General features: G+C 36.6%; 4 protein-coding genes across 8 annotated transcripts; 3 read left to right on the plus strand and 1 right to left on the minus strand.

Annotated features, from left to right (window-relative positions):
• Positions 1–261: 261 nt before the first annotated feature.
• On the minus strand, positions 262–21,186 carry LOC149958726 (piwi-like protein 1). 5 transcript variants are annotated; one of them, XM_090166094.1, is made up of 12 exons: positions 4,624–4,759; positions 4,428–4,554; positions 3,085–3,682; positions 2,904–3,028; positions 2,761–2,841; positions 2,382–2,697; positions 2,070–2,321; positions 1,699–1,887; positions 1,544–1,641; positions 1,332–1,483; positions 537–1,270; positions 262–474 (listed from the first exon to the last, which is right to left on the minus strand). In XM_090166094.1, exons 3-12 carry the CDS (start codon positions 3,667–3,669, stop codon positions 358–360), a joined length of 2,649 nt encoding a protein of 882 aa, XP_090022220.1. In that variant the 5' UTR covers positions 3,670–3,682; positions 4,428–4,554; positions 4,624–4,759; the 3' UTR covers positions 262–357. The 5 variants fall into 5 exon arrangements, with proteins under 5 accessions (XP_090022220.1, XP_090022218.1, XP_090022217.1 ...); XM_090166092.1 differs by lacking the exons at positions 4,428–4,554; positions 4,624–4,759 and adding an exon at positions 21,046–21,186; XM_090166091.1 differs by lacking the exons at positions 4,428–4,554; positions 4,624–4,759 and adding an exon at positions 4,948–5,491.
• Positions 4,298–5,897, plus strand: LOC149958727 (cytochrome P450 302a1, mitochondrial-like). Its single transcript, XM_090166096.1, has one exon. It carries the CDS (start codon positions 4,477–4,479, stop codon positions 5,887–5,889), a length of 1,413 nt encoding a protein of 470 aa, XP_090022222.1. The 5' UTR covers positions 4,298–4,476; the 3' UTR covers positions 5,890–5,897.
• Positions 12,668–19,780, plus strand: LOC149958728 (solute carrier family 35 member G1-like). Its single transcript, XM_090165019.1, has 2 exons — positions 12,668–13,119; positions 18,309–19,780. The coding sequence occupies exon 2, from the start codon at positions 18,318–18,320 to the stop codon at positions 19,350–19,352; it is 1,035 nt and encodes a 344-aa protein (XP_090021145.1). The 5' UTR covers positions 12,668–13,119; positions 18,309–18,317; the 3' UTR covers positions 19,353–19,780.
• Positions 20,676–21,941, plus strand: LOC149958729 (thiol S-methyltransferase TMT1B-like). The gene is made up of 2 exons (XM_090166097.1): positions 20,676–21,285; positions 21,720–21,941. The coding sequence occupies exons 1-2, from the start codon at positions 20,710–20,712 to the stop codon at positions 21,939–21,941; spliced, it is 798 nt and encodes a 265-aa protein (XP_090022223.1). The 5' UTR covers positions 20,676–20,709.
• Positions 21,942–21,979: the final 38 nt, after the last annotated feature.

Here is a 21,979-nt window from a genome sequence, read left to right on the forward strand (position 1 = left end):
TTCAAAAGTTTACAATTAGATCTTTATTTTCTTTAAAAAAATATACAATCTAATGTATCTAAATAACATTCGATCATTAAAAATCTGTTAGGTTTTGTATTTTCCCATGACCAAATATTTGTTAATCTATCAAAAGTTTCAAAACTTAATCTCCACAACAATTTTTTACATTTCCTGAGAAATACCACGGCCATCTAGTCCGCAAAAATAGGGATAAACATTAATGATATAATACTTTTTGGCAAAAAAAAATTCTTTTGGCTTTATTAAGTTATTTCCATAACTTGTGAAAACTAAACTAAAATAATAAAGAAGTAAAAAATACAAAATGGAAGTTTTTTTTTTGGGAAAATAAGTTTACAAGTAAAAAAGTTTGTCTTGAAGAGCTTCCGCCGGTTCCTTGTGCAGAGACTGTCCGACCAAAAATGCCAATTTGTGAGCGTATTGACAAGGTGCCGGAACTCTAATAGTACCCTGATAAAGATAAGTTTTCGGTTAGTTATAAACCTAATAATCCAGAAAACAAATCAACGTACCTGCCAGTTGGCGTACAAATGGGTCAACTTGTATGTCAACCTCTGAATATGGTCAGGTTTGAGACCAGTTGAATCTTCGATAACGTTGAATTGCGTTGGTGAAACTGTGCCTTGTCGCACACTTTGAGAAATTAAGTAAAAATCGTAGCGCTCAGGTTTAGTAACTTCAGTATCAATGATAGTTCCAGGTGGAGGGTTATCGACATTTCCACGTCCATTGGTAAAGAAGCGAGTGCTGATCCTTTTGTTGACAACAATAAAGGCGAATCTGGGTTGCTTTCCTCCAGACGCAATGTCGTCATAAGCTCCGAGTAGTTGCTGCACTTCGTGTTCCTTAACATATTCCAGTTGACCATCAGAAACTCCATCTCGGTACATCAGAATGATATCAGGCAAATCCTTATTGATTTGGTGGAACTTTTTCAGCAAAATGCTGAAGTTGGTACGGAGATGATCAGAGAGCTCTTCGCGTTGAGTATGAAATGCAGTGCGGCTTTGCCAGCAACTGAAGGAATTGTTCATGGAACCAACAACAGCTCCGACGGAGCGCCCTTTTTGGAAGGAATCGTGGTAGGTGTCAAAGCCAACGACCATAACCTTCTGTTTCAAAGGAATGTGAACTGCCCAGGCTTCGCCACCCAATTTGCAGTTAATCTGAATGGCAATTTTAGTCGCTACTGACATCAACATTTGCTTTTTGGATAAAGTACGAGCTACCACCACTTGAGAAGGAACTGTAAATGAACTAACTTTTAGCTGGAGAACTTAAACTAAAGGCTTATTTCTTAAAATTACCAGGGGAATCAACACAGCACAGCTTCTTAATGGCATCGTAACGATCTTTGCGATTATTAGGAACAACAATGATAACTAGTGTGGCTCCTTGCGAAATGACATCCTTAATGGCCGATAAGAACGAAGTGACTCGGTCATCAGGTACAGATATCCTAAAAAATGTGTTAAAATGAAGTTACAATACCTAATAGGTAATTATAATACTGTGTTACATTCTGGGTTTTTGAACTTCCATGCGCATAGGTCCGCAAACTTTCTTGAAGGTATCGTAGAGATCTTGGCAGCTACCCTGATCACGATTTGTTGAGATCTAAAAAAAACTTGGTTAAAAAAAAGCAATTTAAATATTTACACGGGCATTTCATACCATCGCAAATCTATCCATGTTCCTAGGAACGTGCATGGGTTTACTGCGCATGTCTCTAGAGAAGTCTCCATTTTGAGCTATAAATGCTTGTTGACCTTGAATAATTTTCTCAGGATCCATAACCCTGCCCATAATTTTAATGGGTTCCGACCCATATTTCATGCCCCAACGAGCCATATCTTCTTGAACCTTTTAAATAAATTAACATTAGTTTTCTTAAATAAGGCTTCACCTTACAATGTTATTTCTATGGACCAGGCTTAACAATTCGATAAATTTAAATTAGTTTTTAGTTTTATAAAATTAGGCTTAACATTACAATGTTATTTCTATGGACCAGGCTTAACAACTCGAGAAATCCATGTTTATACCTTTGGATTAGAATTGCATCTTTTGATAAAAGCCGTAATTTGTTCAACTCGACTTCGTGGTCCTGGCCGTGTTGTTTTGGCAACTTCTTTCATCAAATTGAAGTCACTTTTCATCTTCTCAGACAATCCGGTCATAATGCAGAGCTCTGGAATGAGATAAACAGCATCACGCTTGCCTCCTCTAATATCTCTCTCCTTAGGGCGGCAGATAATCAAGGGTTGCTTCAAGTCATTGATTTTTTCGTCGTATTGCTGAATAATGAAAAAATAAATTAAACTTCATTCAAAAATAAATTTATCCCAGTGAATTACATTTTTGTAGTAATCCATATAACTTATTTGAGCTGTTACGCCCTTTTTATTAGTCTCAAATGAATCAGTCGGTTTCTTATCAAAATCAAAGTCATCCAAGGAATAGGTCTTCTTGTTGTATTTAGTCATAACAATGGACCCTGCCAAATCCCTCACTACTTCCGTTCGGTAGTTTTGCGGGTTTCTTTGGTAGATTTCCCTAATCTGATCCAAGACAGTATCTAAACGCAAAACCTTGAAGATGTTATCGACAACCATGAGAAGGCCATTTTCGTGAGATTTGATGGCAGTTACAACGCCAGGGCACAATTCGATCCTTAAAAAAGCAAAATACTACATTGTTTTAAAAGTGCGCAAAAAGGTAGCAAAGGAAACATACTTATATTGCTGAATTGGAATTTTAGCATTCATGTCGAAAAAATAACGTCCTAGATCCACAAAATCCATATGGAGGAAATTTCTTAAAAATAAATATTTATTAGATAACCAATTTGGAAAAGTACTCCAAAATTTAAGATCTACTTTCGTTGTTGAGTATTCATTAGACGAAGCACTTCTGGATGCTTTGCGCTTAACTCGCCAGTTAACTTGAGCGTAATTCTTATAGCTTCGTCATCAGTTCTTCTCTTGGAGTACATTTCCATTTCCTAGGATTAAAAGAAATTTAATCGATTCAGCTAACAAAATTAAGAAAAAATCTTACATCTTCCGGTAGACGATTAGTAGTCTTAAGATCTTCCATTCCATCAAAAACAAAGCTACGACCAATTTTGTCCAAATGGTCAAACAACATGGCTCGTCTCATTTTAGAAGATTCGACAGTTGGACTGAATTCCACTCGATACTGGTAGAAAATGAAGTCCATTCCCCTGCTAGACGTAACCATTATGTAGTTGGCCAGCAATTCAATGGCTTGACCATTGCTCCCTCTCTTATCCGTGCAAGTTGGAGGTCGACTATGAACCTCTTCCATCGCCGCTCTACGTCCTCTCATAGCTCCGCGACCAGCTGATTTATCTCCAACTGATAACTGTTCCAATCCTGCCACAACCCCTCTGATTGCCCCTTCTCCCGGTCGTGTTTCCGAACTAACTCCTCCTCTATGAATAGCTCGTCCAGCACCAGCGGGTTGCGGAGGTTGAACAATTGGCGGAGGCACTGCGGATGGAAATTGTGCCAGTGGCGTAGTGGTGGGCACATCTCCTGGCCTTCTCGCTGGTTCCGCTGGCTTTTGACCCCTAGCCCTTCCACGGGCCCTAGCTCTTGATCTACCAGTAGCTGGATCCATTAAGACAAATTACCTTGAAATAATAAAAAATAAAAATGTCAATAATATAAAACATATTTGATAAGAATTTTACAATATGGGAGGAAAAAAGTCGGATTAAAGTTCCAATAAACGAACAGCAAGATATGAAAACGAAAATAAAAAATCAACACGTGGTCGAAATATCAAGCCATATAATTCTCCCTTCAAAAATGATTCCGTATTATTCACCAAAATAAAGAATTAAAACTAAATAAGCGTATACAAATATAATAGTAATTAAGATAAAAACCTGTCAAAATTTAAGATAAAATTGACAACTTGACAAAAACGAGAGACAACCCGTTTGTAACCTTTGCTAAATTTGAAAGCTAGATTCTGCGGGAATTCCAGCTTTCGTCAAAACAACCGATTTCTTTCAGGCTGCAGTTTCAGTTTAATCACGTGACCACGGAAGGATGGGCGAAAAAGGACCAGTCGAAAACGAATAAAAATGGGGGTGTTTCGAGGGATTCTTCAAAAGAGTGGTAAGCATGTTTTTTCGTGGGGGGAGGGTTGGAAATGGGAAACAAAGTTTAAAATCTCTTATAGTAAGAGAACACTTTAAAAATGTCTGTACAAAATGTAATGACAGCGACATTAATTCGGCTGTCAAGAGTATAAAAACATGTTCTTTACTCCGAAGATAAAATTTCGCAAGATTTCACGTGGTGTTTTTTATTGGTTAGTTTTGAGAAATACTTTTTATAACCGCGGTGTCACTTAGATTATGTTTCAACCTCGGTAAGTTTTCTCTGAATCTGGCTGACATCTTTTAAAAACCGAACGATGACGGCGACTTTTATTCCTTTCAAAGCTATTCCAGGGCCCAAACCTCTACCAATAATCGGTAATATATGGAGATATCTACCAATTATAGGCGAATTTAATATTAATCGCATGCATTTAAACGCGGAACGTATGAGAGCCACTTACGGAGACGTAGTTCGAGAAGTCGTCGTCGGCGATCGAGTGATAGTTCACGTGTTCAATCCGGAGAATATAGAGCGTGTGTTGCGCCACGAGGGACGATATCCGATTCGAATTAGCCACAGAGCGCTGCTAAAATACCGCCAAGAACGGCCCGAACTTTACAACACGGGCGGACTATTTCCAACCAATGGGCGGGACTGGCAAAGGCTTCGCGCGCTGGTTCAAAAACCGATGTTGCAGCCCGGAGCTCAAGATAATTACCTAGGCGCACTCTGCGACATAACGGATGAATTTACCGCAAAAATTAAAGCCAAAAACGTTACTGACCTTCAAGATGATCTGTATAAATGGGCGCTGGAATGCACGGGGCTTATAGCGTTGGATAAAAGATTGGGATGTTTAGACCCGAATTTGGAGCCCGCGTCGGAAGCGCAGTTACTCATAGAAAGTGCTGCCAGAACCCACCATTCCGTCATGATTACCGAAAACGGGCTGCCATTTTGGAAATATTGGGATACGAAAGCTTACAAAATGCTGGTAGAAGCTCAGGATTGTATGGCGACGATTATAAACAAATACTTGAATGAGCTGGACCAAGGCCTAACCGCTGATAGCATTCTGAGCAAATTCAAACGCATGGGTTTGGAGAAGAGCGACATTTTCACCATGGTTTTGGACATGTTTCTAGCCGGCATCGATACTACGGCTTACGCGACCGCTTTCGCGATTTACGATTTAACCCAAAACCCGGATAAACAACTAAAATTAAAATCGGAACTGAAATATCTTTTACCAGATAAAACGACGAAGATTACGCCGTCTACCTTCAGATCCGCGTCCTATCTGAAGGCTTGCGTTAAGGAGAGTTTGAGATTACATCCGATAGCCCTTGGCATCGGCAGGGTGCTACCCGAAGATATCGTGCTTTCTAATTATTTAATACCCAAGAATACCATGATAATTATGCATAATCAAGTCGCTTGTAGACAAGCCGAATATTTCAAAAATCCCCACGATTTTGTGCCGGAGCGATGGATAAAAGGGAACCTTCTGGAGGAGAAACCTAACCCTTTCTTGTGGTTACCCTTTGGTTACGGTCCCCGCATGTGCATCGGAAGACGGTTTGCGGAGTTAGAAATTTACGTCATTTTAAGTAAAATATTTCGCCATTTTAGCGTTTCTTACATCGGCGACCCGTTAGACTGTTATACCCGGTTGATTAACGTTCCTGATCAACCGCTGAAATTTATTTTCGAAGAAGATATGTAATCGAAGTTGTTTGTATTTGGAAATATATACATAAAAATTGTTTAATTTTTTTTATATTAGGGTAATCTATATTCCTATTTAAAAAATATCAAAATCAAAATGGTAATTATACTTAGGGAGAAGGACTACCGTCTACGTTGATACGAACTTTATCGTTGCCCCAATAGACAGCGTTGCCAAAGTTCGAAAATCGAAATTCCCATTGCTGGATAGTAAATCTCCTACGAATTCTCACACCCCTATTTAGCCCCGCCCCCAACGAAAAACATGCCATAACTTTCAAAATGTTTAGAAAATGAACTTCTTCAAATAAAATTTTATTTAAATTACAATTTTTAAACATTTTCGTTGGCCTATGCATTGATTGATTGTAGTATTATGAAGCGCCTCCGTTATATTATTTACAAAATGATTAAAATCCCAAGATTCACGAAAATACGCTTCTCTAGATAATTTTGAGCTTTCTATTGACAGACATGGAAATTTCCACAAAATCAACGTTTTAAAAAAAAACCTTATCCCAACTGAGCCAAATTGGACCCCAAAAATTCCCACAATATGGGAAATTTCCCAAAATCTGGCAACACTGCCAATAGACGCTTAAATAAATTACCCTCCCAGGAAATCACAAAGAAGTAATATTTCCGAGAGCCAGGACCTGCTTAATGAAATAATGGAAATTTTTACGGCAGCAACAAGCTTTTTTGACATATTAAAGCTTAGAACGTCGTGTTTTTGCCAAGCCTTAAAAAAGTTATTGTAATGTTGAAATAATTTCCAAACTTTCAAGGAAATAAATGATAATCATAGAATTTGTCATAGATCTAGAGTAAAATTACCTTCAAAAAGTGTCAAGATAAAATTAAATTCGCTGACTTTTCCCTGAATTTTAACAAAATCTTAAAATTCCCTGACTTTTCCCTGACGTGTAGCAACCCTGTAAAAATGACGATAAATTTTTGCCGGTTAAAACTAGATAGCAGAAAAGGTAATTAATTACACGAAGAAATGAAAAGTAATTGGACGATATTACAGCAATGGTAAAAAGCCTTACTACTTCGTCGTCGTGTACCGTGCTGTAGCAAAAAAAAACAGTAGAAGGCTATCTCCAAGAAAACTAGTTGTTTTCTAAGGCTCGCGTGAACTACTTCGAATAAACTAACATGGAAATCGTTTTCGAAGGCGTTTTAAACACCGTATTGAAACGTCCTAGCCACTCTCGTAAAGCAGAGAGCAAAAGATATTACGCTAGGGACACTCGGTTCAAAAACAAATATGGTTTTTTGTAGACCAAAAGGGGTGGCGTCGTATGAAACACATGAAATAAATATTTGACATTTTTTTCGTCTACAAATGTAAATATTAATGGAATTATATTTTATTTTTTATTGGAACGCAAAAAAATCCGGTCAGTTGCTCTATTTGAAATTAGGTGAGAAAAACGCGTTTAAGTAGGTTTTTAGGAGATAAATCTTAAGCCTAGTTCACACGATACCATTTTATCGCGCGCGACAAAAATTCTAAAATCGCCTCTTAAAGGGGTTTTTGGAAGTTACACGCGACATGGGGTGGTGGAGTGGTTAGCACTTTCACCTCACAGCAAGAGAAACCAGGTTCGATCCCAACTTGTGGCACTGGGTGAAAACTCAGAACCACTCCTTCCGCGTTGAGTTTGCAAGTTCTCTCCCCACTGGTTTAAGGGGTTTTCCGCCGAGTTCTTCGGTTTCCCCTTCCCATATAAACTTGCGGAGGTTAACGGTAATAGATAGTGTAGGGAGCTGTTGGCTCGCGTGGCATGAAGGGCTTTCCACCACCCTCCTACGCATTGTACCCGGCCATTCGATTTAAAGGCAATAAAAGTCGCTAGATGACTTGGGCCTAAGGTGGTGCCTTGGGTATTAGCTTAGCTGATTATAATTATTACTACGATAAAAAATAGGTAGGAACCTATTTTATATCGCGCGACTGGCCGCTTCAGTGGTACAAAAAGTGGGAGGAACTCTTTCGAAATATTTCGAAGTTCATTCTGTGCGGCTAAAATCGCGCACTAGGGGAGTCCGCAGGTCAGGTATACCTAGGTTTAGAGCATTGCGCCGATTTGATTGCGGTCGGCAGCGGCGCGCCGGCACGGCAAGCCAATTTTTCAAAAATACTTGCTTGTTTTTCGGTTGCTGCGGGTAAAAGTTTCTCCACCTTTTTAAAAATTCGGGAAAAAAATTCAAAATGTTTTTGAAGGAAAAATAATAAAGCTACATATAAAATCTCCCTGACCTTTAGACCCATATTCCAACTCCCTGACCTTTCGACCCATATTCAAATTCCCTGACATTTAGACAAATATTCCAATTCCCTGACTTTTCGACCCATATTCCAATTCCCTGAATTTCCCTGACATTGAGACCCATATTCCAATTCCCTGACTTTTCCATGACATTGAGACCCATATTCCAATTCCCTGACTTTTCTCTGACATTTAGACCCATATTCCAATTCCATGACATTTAGACAAATATTCAAATTCCCTGACTTTTAGACCAATTTCCGAAATTGTCTTCCCCCTTTCCGTAAAATGTGCAGCCAATGAAATTTGTACACAACACTGCGTTAGCGTGTTTAAAGGCTAGCTGCGTTCGCCTTGTGTTTATTGCTCCATGGTGCAACGTAATAAAAAAAAAGTAGCGAACCGACACACAAAAAACATTTTCAATACTTTTCTAAGTTCATTTGTGAATCGAAAAGTTTGGCGCGAAATTTAAAACTTTAATTTTAAATGCATTTTTTAAGAAGAAATTAAGTTTTATTGAAGCGCCGCCTATTGGGGTTTTTTAAATTCATTTTCAGGTAAGTTTAATGGAAGAATGAACTAAATCAAAAAACGTATTTGGTGTGGAACACCAACATTTTTAATATTGCCCGCTCCATTATAGTGAGTTCTTGCTTCTTGCTTCCATAAATTATGCGCATTGAGGTTATATTCCTTGTAAAAGGACTTTTAAGTAAGATACAAAATGCCTTCACAATTCAATAGGCGCTTCAATAATTGCAACTCTTTTTGTCCCCCCCCCCCCCCCCCCTACGCGCATTCGCGAGTCGCTGATTAAAATAGTCACGTGTTTATGTTAGTTTTATTTGTTGATAGGGGCGCGCGTATTATTATCTTTCGGGAGGCGCGTGCGAAATTTAACAAGCCCTTCTATTCGCGACTGAAAACTATCGCTACGCCCCCTTTGGTTCGCTATTGAAACCTATTAGTTTTTCCTCGTCGTTATTCGTAAATAATGAAATTTTTATTTTAATATAAGTTTTACATCGTTTACTTATATTTTGAAAAGTTTATTGAATGAAAACGTTCTATAAATCTTATGACTTTTTAATTTGTCTGCAGCAGACTCTAGATCAAAGCCGCTACCTCGGAGAAACTAACACCGTTACGCCATCTACACTCGTTTCGCTCGCGAAAATGAAAATATTAAGCAGAGCGGGCTTTAAAATATAATCCTTTTACAAGTATGTCCTGGCTCTCTGTATTTACTACTTCTAGACAAATCCCTGAACATGTTTAATTTAATCGTCTATTCGCAAGCAACTTAAATTAAAGTGTACTAAGCTAAGACGTAATTCGACGGTTTAAGAAACAAACTTCACTAAAAGTAACGCTTCAAGATTATTTATTGTCACGCACCAAGAAAATGGTTTAATCTACATGGCACGATCTTAAAAATAACAAGTTGGCAAGCCAAAATATACCTCTCCTCGGAAGAGTTTTAAATTTTCAGTGAAGCGTAACTGTATCCGTGGTTCTGCGGTAGAACGCTCACCTGTCGTTCAAGAGGGCTCGGGTTCAAATCCTGGCCGATTAAAAAATTATACTACACCCAATGACAAAAAGAGGGCGCTATTGGAAAAACCTTTTCCCTGATTCTAAGAAACTGCGTACGCAGTGATTACCCTTTGCCCCGAAAATGCGAACGCGTTCGCAGGCCTGACAGAGACCCACAGAGAGACAGACACGGTGGTTGTATAACCCCTCGGAGATAAAAACTATTATTTCTTCGCATGAACGATTGACGGCTAAACAAACACAGATCTCTATGGTTACCGATTTCACGTGCTCAATTTATCTTATATTGCAGTGAAATAGATGTTTCTATAAAATAAAATGAAACGAGTCTAGGTGGCGTAACGGCGCTAGCTTCACCGAGGTAGCGCCTATGATCTAGCGTCTGCTACAGACCAATTAAAAAGTCACTCATAGGAACGTCTTTTCTTAAAGGGGAATTGTCACCAAAACCAAAATTTACGAGGTTTTTTTACAGAATGATAGAAAATATATCAATGATTATGTCCCTGAAATTTTATAGTTATTGGAAAAGTATTTAAAAAGTTACGCTACTTTTTACGCAACCTACGTCAAACGGCTCCAAAAATTTCAGAAATCGCGGTTGAACCTACGTGCAGCGCCAAAAGAATGAAGCGACAAAATTTGAGAAAGGGCGGCGTGTAAGGCATTTTAAAAACACGATAAACTACAATCTACGAATATAACTCGGTTAAAAAGCTAAGGAGAATGTCGTAGCAGACGACAGTTCCGACCGAAAAACGATAAAACCGGGGAAAATAATATTTCGTTCACGAGATGGCGCTGCAGGTAGGTTCAACCAAGCGGTTCTGAGATTCTCGAGTCGGGGGGGGGGGGGAATAAAACACGAAATTTGGTTGCTAATAATAAATCGAATACTGGAAATATTAACATGAAATTTTTTGTATAACCATTTTCGGGTGGTGACAATTCCCCTTTAACTTAATTTATCAATATACCGGGTGTTTCAAAAGGTTATGCAAAAATTTGAAGGAGTTGTGGAGGGTGAGTTGAGAAGTATGCCTGTTTTGTCCCATTTTCCTACGATGAGTTAAAAAAGAGCGCCAGAGAGCTTCAAAGTGTGGCCTACTAGCCCCTGGAAGTAGGCTGCAACCAGCACAAACCAAGCAGCAGGGAAACGCGAAAATTAAGGTTTGGGTTCGTGTGATAGGTAAAAAAGGACTTTGTAAAAAAATAGAGGTAACCAGCGTAAAAAAGTAAACTTAAACAGTATTTTAAGTCCCTGCTGCTTGGTTTTGCGCTTGTTGCAGCTGGATTAATAATAGTCCAATTATTAATCCAAGGTTGCAGTCTACTTCCAGGGTCTAGTAGGCCACACTTTGAAGCTCTCTGGCGCTCTTTTTTAACTCATCGTAGGAAAATGGGAACAAAACAGGCATACTTCTCAACTTACCCCCTACAACTCCTTCAAATTTTTGCATAAATTTTTGAAACACCCTGTATATGTAAACGATGCCAAAATTATATTAATGATCATCTAAAGTGAAATTTACGAATAACGATAAGGAAAAACTAATAGCGTTTGCTTTAACCGCTACCTATCCAGGTTTCAATAGCGAACCAAAGGGGGCGTACTTGCCATTTTTAAAAGTACAAAGCGAAAATCCAACAGTTTACAAGCTTCATGCGATGACCGCTATGTGCCTCTTTGTAAAATGAAAACATTTAATTGTCCGTAATAGCTCTTCGTCATTACTCTGAAACAATTCTTTTTAAAAATGGAATTCCGTTGCTCCGTCATTGACCTCGGAGCCAGAAGTTCGCAATTCCCTCTCAGACAACGTCCGAATGCAAAACGCGATTGTTTTCCGGGATCAACGCGCAACGACTTTCGGAAGCGCTATTGCCATCTATGTTATATAGCCGGAACTAAATCGAGAAAAAATCCATGTAATTTAACTTCTCCCTGAACACCGGTGTAATGCGTAAGGAACACATCATAAGGGGCTTCTTAAAGAAAACTTAAGTAGGACAAATTTTTATAATTTAGCTTTAGTATCTCTTCTGAAAAAATTAACGTTTATAATAAAATAAAATTTATCTACTTTCACGCTTAAATTGTTATGAAATTTAATATCTTCATAGATTAAAATATCCACAGTGCAAAGAACAATTATTCAAGCCATAAATAAACATTTTAATGCATTTCAACAGCTTTGTAATACGATTCATTTACGGACTGTCACTATCTACCCAAATGTTTTACTTACAATTTTTCCCTTCCTATTGTTAAAACCATGACAATTTGAAATTTAAGCCTTCAGTCGTTTCGTTTGGTTATTAATTAACGTTATTAATCTTGTCGTAAAATTACGTCATTTGCAACGTTATTTTTTTTAGCAAAATTGTACGCATTATGTCGTCAGCTATTAGGGGATCTTTGCCGAGACGGCGGACCAGCGGTTATTGACCTAATTTCATTATGTGCCTACAAAATATTATAAACACTGCGGGGTTACGTTAAAAATAGCGGAAAATCGAAAGACAAAGTCTAGAGTACCCTAATTGCCCCCTAACATTTACGAAATTTGAAAGCTCGATAAATTACATTTCCTTTACGCTAAAATTAAACAAGGAATGGAAAAAAATACAGTACACATTTTGGCTAAATTATGGCTGCTATAAAGAGGCGTATTTTTTTTATTTTGAAAATTTACAAGTAATTATGTCATAACAAACTCCCTTCCACCCCAAGGGTACATCCATACTAAAGACGGTTGTTTAAAAGGGGTGGAAACCTGAACCAATAATAAAGAATAAGTGAGTTTCTAAGAATTAAATTACGAATAACCGGTTGCTAGTTGCATCATCATTACAAACTGAGTGCTATAATTCTTCTTGAATGAGTGTTACTAGGCAGTGTAAAATATAAAAAAAACCTTTGCGGAAAGCCCAGCCTCTAACTGAGAAAACCCCCGTGAGTATACATAATATTGGACGGTGAGTGAAGCAAAATTCTGGCATTTTTGGCACCAGTCGATCGATACGACCTTGAAAACAAGAGCTCACAAGGCGAACACATGACGGGGAATGCGAGTAACTTGGAAACTTATTGGGCTACGGCCAATTTCGCCGGAAAAAACCATCGATTTAGAACGGGTACCTTGAACTACCATCGCATTTGGCCGTATTTTCGAAACAGCGACGCAAAAACCCGCCCGTTCCGGCAACCCGGTCGATGACGCAATCCTAGTTTTATTTTTGCGTCCTGTCCGTGTAGTAGGCCTAACCGAGCGCCGTTTCGGCAACCGCGTTCGATTTTCGCTCGTTGCAGTTTTCTTCGGCCATCTGACGGGAGACTAAAATATCGCGTCCGACTCCTATGGGGTAGACATCTCACGAGTAAAAAGGTAAGTTCTAGACTCATAACTGCGTTTCATTTATATTTTACAAATTTCCACTGGTTCCCGTCCTTTCTTTTGAGGTTTATATGCTGGTGATCGGTTTGTGCCATTATAAGAATATTATTTTAAAATTATTCATAAGCCTTTTTTTAACGCGTTTTAAAACCTTTAATTATGAATGACCTAAAGGTACTATTTTTAGTACTAGCAAACGTCGGTTGCTATTGCGACCAGACATTTTTCTTTAAATAAACAAAAAATATTACTAAATTATTTTTAAAAAAAGTAAGCCATTTAGCAATTGTGCCATAAATTGGAATGAAATGTATATTTTTATTTGCTTTTTGTTATAATAAAAATGTTGCAATTATTTTTATTTTATTTCATTATTATAACGAATTATTTTCGGGGGAATTATTACGATAACGCCTCAAACTTTGAACAACGACGTAGTTAGCAACGGGTAAATGGTTGATTAATTAATTAATACCCTGGTTTAGAAACAGCACCCTAGTCAGAAAAGGGGTCAGGAAATAGGAAATATTTATTGTAAACAGGTCTACGCCACTGACTTAATAAATTTTCAAAAATTATAATATTTAAATATTACTAATTACTTTCAGACAAATATAAGTTAAAATTTAGACGCTAGGGTGACCAAGCGTATAAACTGAAGTGTAACTCAAACACAGCTGTTCTGTGGAGGCGATACTGCAATATAAATGCTTATCCTAAGAGCGTAATTTGGTGCAAAGTCCCGTATTAAATATTTACACACATGGCCTACGAATTGATTTGTACATTTACATGACCGTAGCAGCCTGACTGGCCTATGGCGGAACCTTATTTTCGTAGGCCTTTTAACATGACCGAAAAAAAATTCGATAAAATTCGCGGAAAAGGGTAAAACGCTCTCGTGTCTAGATCGAAATAAGGAACAAGTTGGTTAAGACCACTGTGTAAATGTTGCTCTCATCATATATAGGTACCCGCATGTCAACGAACCCGAGAAAACCTTTGACAGAAATCGATGAAAACTTGGGCTCGTACCGAAATTTTTGGACATTTACTACTCCCAGGCCACCCTCCGCGGTACGCTTCATAGCCCCATCAAACCTTCTCACTTTTAAAAAACAGCTTTCCGCATGTATCTACGGGTGTTTCAAATTTCACGCCCAGCCCGATTGTCTCGCCATTATAATACGCTTCATTTTTTAGGGATAAAGATAACCAAACGACGAACTAGGGTTGCCACAGTTTTTTCAGATTCAAATTCCCTGATTTTTAAACTCATTTCAAATTCCGACTTTTCCCTGATTTTTAAACTCATTTCAAATTCCGACTTTTCCCTGATTTTTAAACCCATTTCAAATTCCGACTTTTCCCTGATTTTTAAACCCATTTCAAATTCCGACTTTTCCCTGATTTTTAAACTCATTTAAAATTCCGACTTTTCCCTGATTTTTAAATTCATTTCAAATTCCAACTTTTCCCTGATTTTTAAACCCATTTCAAATTCCGACTTTTCCCTGATTTTTAAACTCATTTCAAATTCCCTGATTTTTAAACTTATTTCAAATTCCAACTTTTTCCTGATTTTTAAATCCATTTCAAATTCCGAATTTAAATCCCATTTCAAATTCCGAATTTAAATCCCATTTCAAATTCCGAATTTAAATCCCATTTCAAATTCCCTGATTTTTAAACCTATTTCAAATTCCCTGATTTTTAAATCCATTTCAAATTCCGAATTTAAATCCCATTTCAAATTCCCTGATTTTTAAACCTATTTCAAATTCCCTGTTTTTTAAACCTATTTAAAATTCCCCGATTTTTAAACCCATTTCAAATTCCGAATTTAAAACCCATTCCAAATTCCCTGATTTTTAAACCTATTTAAAATTTCCCGATTTTTAAACCCATTTAAAATTTCCTGATTTTTAAACCCATTTCAAATGCCCTGACTTTTCCAGGAACTCCAGGTTTTCCAGGTACTGTGGCAACCCTGACGACCTTACCGGTTACTTGTTATATTACGTTGAGTTGGTAACTCCCCATAATCGGTGTACAAGCCCGTACCTTTGTCTGTACTAATGAGAGTACGCGTACTCTTTCAATTCTGTACCTTTAACACTGCTGAGTACGTGTAATCGGTGTACAGGCCATCTGACAGTGGCTATCCCCTCGTTATATTATTAAGAATGTATTATTTCTACTTGGGGATAATTAACATTTTGAAACTAAATTGAGATGATTTTTAGCATTGCTCTAACAAAAAACTCCTCCCTTTAAATGTCAATCTAATCACCTTGGTATCCGATTGATTGGTTCCCTCAGAGTGACGTCTTTGGACGCCATTTAAGTTTATCAAGAAGGCAAACTAGACCACGATAAATAAATAAATACATTCTTAATAAGAAACTGGTAAACAAAAATGTCTTTGACGGTGAAATTTTGAAACACCTTGGTTCACTTTTAGTAACGTGTACACACTATGTACAGGGAAGCTTTGGCTTGATGTGCTGACTGCATAAATCGTTGCGCCGCGGAGTGAAATTTAAACCTATGACAATCGCTATATTCCTTAGGCCTAACGAGAGAATCGGCTCTGAAAAAAGGATCAAACCGATCTAACTGCCATCTAGGGCGTTTAAAAATCGTTAGGAATTATGGGAGCAAAACGCTATCCCATAATTCCTCTTACAAGATGGTTTATACTATAAAGAATAACAATGAAGTATTTCTACGCATTTAGAAATAGCAACTATTGGTTAAAATCAACATTAACTGCGAAACAAGTTGCTTAAGACCACCAATACCACGTTTCACAATTAATGTCACCATAAAAGTACTGACAAAGTCGGATGAAAAGTGACCTTTATACCATAAGTCTATAATTATTTTCAATAAGTGTGTCGAAATAATTAGTATTAGTTAAGCGCGGCGTGACGTAGAGTTGACGTCATACCTTACGCGTGCTAATTATAACAATTACCGCGTATTAGGCCTAAGAAATGCTTCTCAGTAATAATTTAACACGCGGAAGATATTGGACAGACACACTTACGTGAAAGATAATTATAAACTTATGTTTTTGAGAAACAAGACGGTGAAGACCACCAAGTATAACACATTTCACACTTGATGTTTTAGTCCTATACGCTTGAAATGTTATCCTAATCTATATGTGAATGAATATTTATTTGCTTTCGAGAATCAGGGCTGCCAAGTTGTTCATACCTAAAAAAAATAGTTCCAAAGCCGCTTGACGTCAATGTTCATAACCATTTCGTATTCTACGCTTGCTCGTGGCGTCATGGCTAAGCCCCGCCTTGATACGGCCGCCATGACATTATTTAACAGGGTTGTTGATTTATTTGATTTTTTAATCGATTTATTGGATTTAAATCGAATCTTTATTGATTTTATTTAATTTTTTTACAAATTGTTTACAGGGTTGCCACCAAATTTTGAGTTTCAAATTCCCTGACCATTTTAAGATATTTTCCTGACCATTTTAAGATATTTTCCTGACTTTTTAAAGCCAAAATTTATATTTTATTTTATATTTTACTTTTATCAGAAGTTAATAAATTTGAATGGCCTTATATTTCAGTAAAACTTTCAAGGAAATAGATAATAATCATAGAATTTGTCATAGATCTAGAGTAAAATTACTTTCCAAAAGTGTTAAGAGAAAATTGAATTCCCTGATTTTACCCTGAATTTTTACAAATTCCTAAAATTCCCTTAAGACCTTTTAGGCCCATTTTTTAAATTCCCTGATTTCCCTGACGTGTGGCAACCCTGGATTACTAATTGGAGAAAGTGGAAATGTAAATTAAAATTTAATTCTTATGAAATATAATTACTAATTAGAGCTAAAATTAATTGTTCTGAATTGACATAGTTAAAGAATATTTTGTACATTTTCATAAATACCAGACTTAAATCAATGATTATAATTAAATCAATGATTATAATTAAGCCAAATCCCTTTTTTAAATCAATGGTTATAATTAAACCAAATCACTTGATTTAAATCAAATATTATAATTAAACAAAATCACTTGATTTAAATCAATGATTATAATGAAACCAAATCACTTGATTTAAATTAATGATTATAATGAAACCAAATCACTTTATTTAAATTAATGATTATAATGAAACCAAATCACTTGATTTAAATCAAATATTATAATGAAACAAAATAACTTGATTTAAATCAAATATTATAATTAAACAAAATCACTTGATTTAAATCAAATATTATAATTAAAATAAATACCTTGATTTAAATCAATGATTATAATGAAACAAAATCACTTGATTTAATTCAATGATTATAATGAAACAAAATCACTTGATTTAAATCAATGATTATAATGAAACCAAATCACTTGATTTAAATCAATGATTATAATGAAACCAAATCACTTTATTTAAATCAAATACTAAAATTAAAAAAATTACTTGATTTAAATCAATTACTATAATTAAAAAATCACTTGATTTAAATCAAATACTATAATTAAAAAATCACTTGATTTAAATCAATGATTATAATGAAACCAAATCACTTGATTTAAATCAAATATTATAATTAAAATAAATACCTTGATTTAAATCAATGATTTTAATGAAACAAAATCACTTGATTTAAATCAATGATTATAATGAAACAAAATCACTTGATTTAAATCAATGATTATAATGAAACCAAATCACTTGATTTAAATCAAATATTATAATTAAAACAATAACTTGATTTAAATCAATGATTATAATGAAACCAAATCACTTTATTTAAATCAATGATTATAATTAAACAAAATCACTTGATTAAAATCAATGATTATAATTAAACAAAATAACTTGATTAAAATGACCTAAATCAGACTACCCTGGTCACAGATTACGAGGCGAAACAGTCACACTAGACCACGATGCAAACTAGGAGCAACAAACACAGCTAGCAGCGTTCTCTTCGCGTTAGTTGCTCCTAGATGTAAATAATAACGTGACCACCATGGGCGTCTTAATGTCATGGCCGTCCTACGCTCGTTACCACGACAACGAAAAAAAGATCACGCCCCCACGAGCAAGCTACGATTGCAAAGCCAGACTAGAAAAAATAAAAAGACCAAAATAAATTAATCAATATCGATTTTCGTTTTCATTTTCACACGCAGGCTAAAAAAATGGCGACTCAAACTAAAGAAAAACTCTGGATAATCCCGATTTTCCCGGGCCTCGGCCTGATCCTGGGCATCTTGGCCGGGATTTTCGCCAGCACGTGCACTCTATTCCTCAGGCTGATCCCCAATCCGAATCCCATGATGTTCCTTTGCGTGCGCAGCGTGTGTCAATTGGTGTTCTTCATTCCGATGGGCATTTGGGAGCGCATCGAATGGAACGCCCACAAAGGGGAGTGGCCTCCGTTACTGGGGCGTTGCTTCTTCGGCTGGAGCGCCATCGCGTCATTCTACTTTTCGTTGGACATGATCCCGTTGGCCGACGCCACGACGATCGCCTTCAGTTCTCCGGCGTTCGTGGGAGTCCTGGCTTTCATCTGCCTTAAAGAACCTTGCAGCGTCTTGCACGGCGCCATCGTGGCCGTGGCCCTGAGCGGAGTCGTACTTATTGGCAAACCGACGTTCCTATTCGGAGGCGACCACTTGCGGAACGACGAAATCCTGCGGCTGGAAGGCTCCATGTTGGCCCTGAGCTGCGCCCTGTCCCAAGGACTCATGTACGTCAGTTTGCGAAAGCTACGCCACACCAGTTCCATATTTATCATTATCGTGTTCAGTGCATTCAGCATCTTGTTCAGTTCCGTCGTGTTCGTAAGCCTCAATAATCTGAATTACCCGCGATGCGGCTGGGAAGGATTCTACATGATCATGGGCGGCTTGTTCTCCTGCGTCGCCCAGTTGTTCATTACCATCGCGTCCAAATTGGAGAACGCCGGTCCCTTGTCCCTGGTTCGAACCGTCGATATCTTCATGGCGTTTATCTACCAAATATCATTCTTTGGCGTCTATCCCGCTTGGAACAGTATCCTGGGCGCCGTGATCATCTTCGTGAGCGTGTCCGTCATTGGCCTGGATAAATGGCGCAAAGAAAAACCAGAAGCGTTCCAACCCTTGGAAAAGCATTTATGTTGTCGCAAAGAGAAGACCAGAAGCAAAGAACAAACGGTTTTAACTGATTTAAAAATTAACAATAATAACTAACTCGCGTTCTAATTTATTTTGTATAAATTTGTTTCTTTTTTTTTATTATTTATATATAATTTCTATTATTTATATATAATTTGATTAATTTCCGACTGCCTCGTATCATACGACCTAGCAGTATTTTTTAAATGACACACTAATAATGATGTATAATATTATATCTTGGTCCATAACCGAGAGTGTAAAAAAGTGATTCCATGTGGAATGATTATGGTAAAGATTCGTAAGTTGGTCTACTATTGTGACTTTAGCTTATATCACACACCTTATAGGTTGTGCGCGAGCTACCAGGTTGCGGTAGTTCATTAGCTTAACCAAAGTACTCTAAAATGTGATGTTTTAAAATATATATAGACCCTGTGGTATTTTTGTAGTATCTACATTCGTGTATAGATCACTAACTAGAATTAAAGGATACAATATAACGACAACTTCATGCGTCATTTTCTTTCAGGGATTAATCAATAATGTATTCATTTATGCTTATGGTGAATTTTTCCCCGGCACCCTAAAAACAGTCATTTTCCCATTTGAATGCGCGAATATTAAACACACAAACAGTTTACAGCGTTGCCACAAAATTTTCAGATTCAAATTCCCTGTTCATTTAAAGAGATTTTTCCTGACCTTTTAAGGTCAAAATTTTTATTTTATATTTCACTTTTATCAGAAGTTATTAAATTTAAATACACTTATATTTCATTAAAAATGTTATTGCAAAAGTGTAAAGATTAAATAAATTCCCTGACTTCTAACAAATTCTTAAAATTCCCTGACTTTTTAGGCCCATTTTTAAATTGCCTGATTTCCTTGAATTGTGGCAACCCTGGTTTAACTGTTTAAGGGTTCTAGGGGTGTATTTTTATGGAGACGGCAACGTACTCGTTCGTCAACATATTTAACTGCGCTGTTTTGCGCCATCTGTGCTTACAGAGCTGCAAGTGTTCGAAATAATTCTGTTTTCCGCATTTTCAACGGACGGAAAATTTAAGTTGGTTTTTTAAAACCTTGATTGTGCATTACGACTACGTTACATGGTAAAGATCCGGTCTCTGCTATTCGAAAAAAGACGTATTTTGATATTAAATTATTGAAAATTCTAAAAATCATAAACAATCTTAATAGAAAAAGATTATTATCGTGAAATTGGGATCGTTTCATCTATAAAAATTCATTTCTGGAGTAAGACATATAGTGGTCTTATTCAACTTGTTCGGTATGAAAGGTCAAAATAAAACTCCCTTCACGAGGAAGCACTTGCCAGCGGTTAAGGACACAATCAAAGTTTTAAAAATCATACTAGGAAAAACATGAGTAAATGACGCATAGTAGGGTGCTTTAAATTAGTTTATTAATGATAAAAGAAACGCGAAGTACTAAATTCAATTTTATAATGGCTGAAATCGATGTCTCAATCTCCAATTTATTCGCTATTATTATCCCGTTAATTTTGTTTACGATAGCGTTAAATTTAGTGAGATCACATTGGGAAACAATCGTCTATTGTTTTAGAGATTACGCGTTGAGGAAAGACTTTCCGCATCGCTTTGAACGTATGCCTTCAAAATTCAAAGAAAACCTCTTTTCCCCCTTAAAAAACTTTCGAAGTTCCGATTTCGATTTGAGAAACCGAGGCTTAATAAGGATTTTGGAAATATGTCCCCAACATGGAAAAAACTTTCAACATTACCCTTTGAATTGTCACCTCTTCGTTTTCGAGACCAATATTTACACGAAAAATACTTTTTTAATTAACTTAGAAAAGTTTAAATTAATTAATTTCCAAAAATACATTCATGCGAAACCTAACGACTTGGCTCTTTTCGCGCCAAACTACTTTGATTGCGTCATTTCTACAGGAGCACTTTGTTCTTTTGACCTTTGTCCTTTGACCCAAACTCTGGAACAAGTCAAGCGACTTTTGGCGCCGGTATGATTGTGAATTTGTGACCAATCAGTTTTTCCATTAGTCTATAATATTGTTCAATAAGTTTGTCACTTTTGGGAATATTATACTGAGAGCTAGTAACGGAGTGACGTCATCACAAGAAGAAAATCTCTCCCTTTCAAAGGCAACGTGTGACGCAAAACAGCGAGGAAGCCCGTAATGTAGTCTGTTTTGTGAAACAGTAAAACTTTTGCATATGAAGAATAGGAAGTGTCACACTTATGTAACAATATTATACACTTATGGTCTTTCTATTAATTTGACCAGGGAATTAAAATTTTTTGGGAAAGTTTCTAAACAATATTTCGAAAAGACTTTTACATTTAAAATTTTTATACTCTTGCTTAATTTAATGAACTGGGGTTCTGTAAATGTTGACAAAGATGTTTGAAAATCTTTTGATTTTTAAATTTCAGAATGGTCTCTTCTTTTTCTTCGAACATTCCTTGAGTGATAAACACAAACATGCTACATTAATCACAATTTTGAATGTAATATGGAGGATTATCTTTGGGTGTACTTTGACATTAAAAATTCCATGTGCTTTAAGAAATACCTTCCGTGAAGTTAAATATAAAGTAATTAAAGAGCACAGTATAATTTATGATACAATAATAGCTGGATATGCCAAGAAATAATTGCTACAAAAATTAATAAGCCACAGTATTATTTACGA

The sequence above is a fragment of the Leiobunum rupestre genome, chromosome 2 (assembly GCF_980474605.1).
Source record: "Leiobunum rupestre chromosome 2, qqLeiRupe1.1.hap1, whole genome shotgun sequence".
NCBI classification, from domain to species: domain Eukaryota; kingdom Metazoa; phylum Arthropoda; class Arachnida; order Opiliones; family Sclerosomatidae; genus Leiobunum; species Leiobunum rupestre.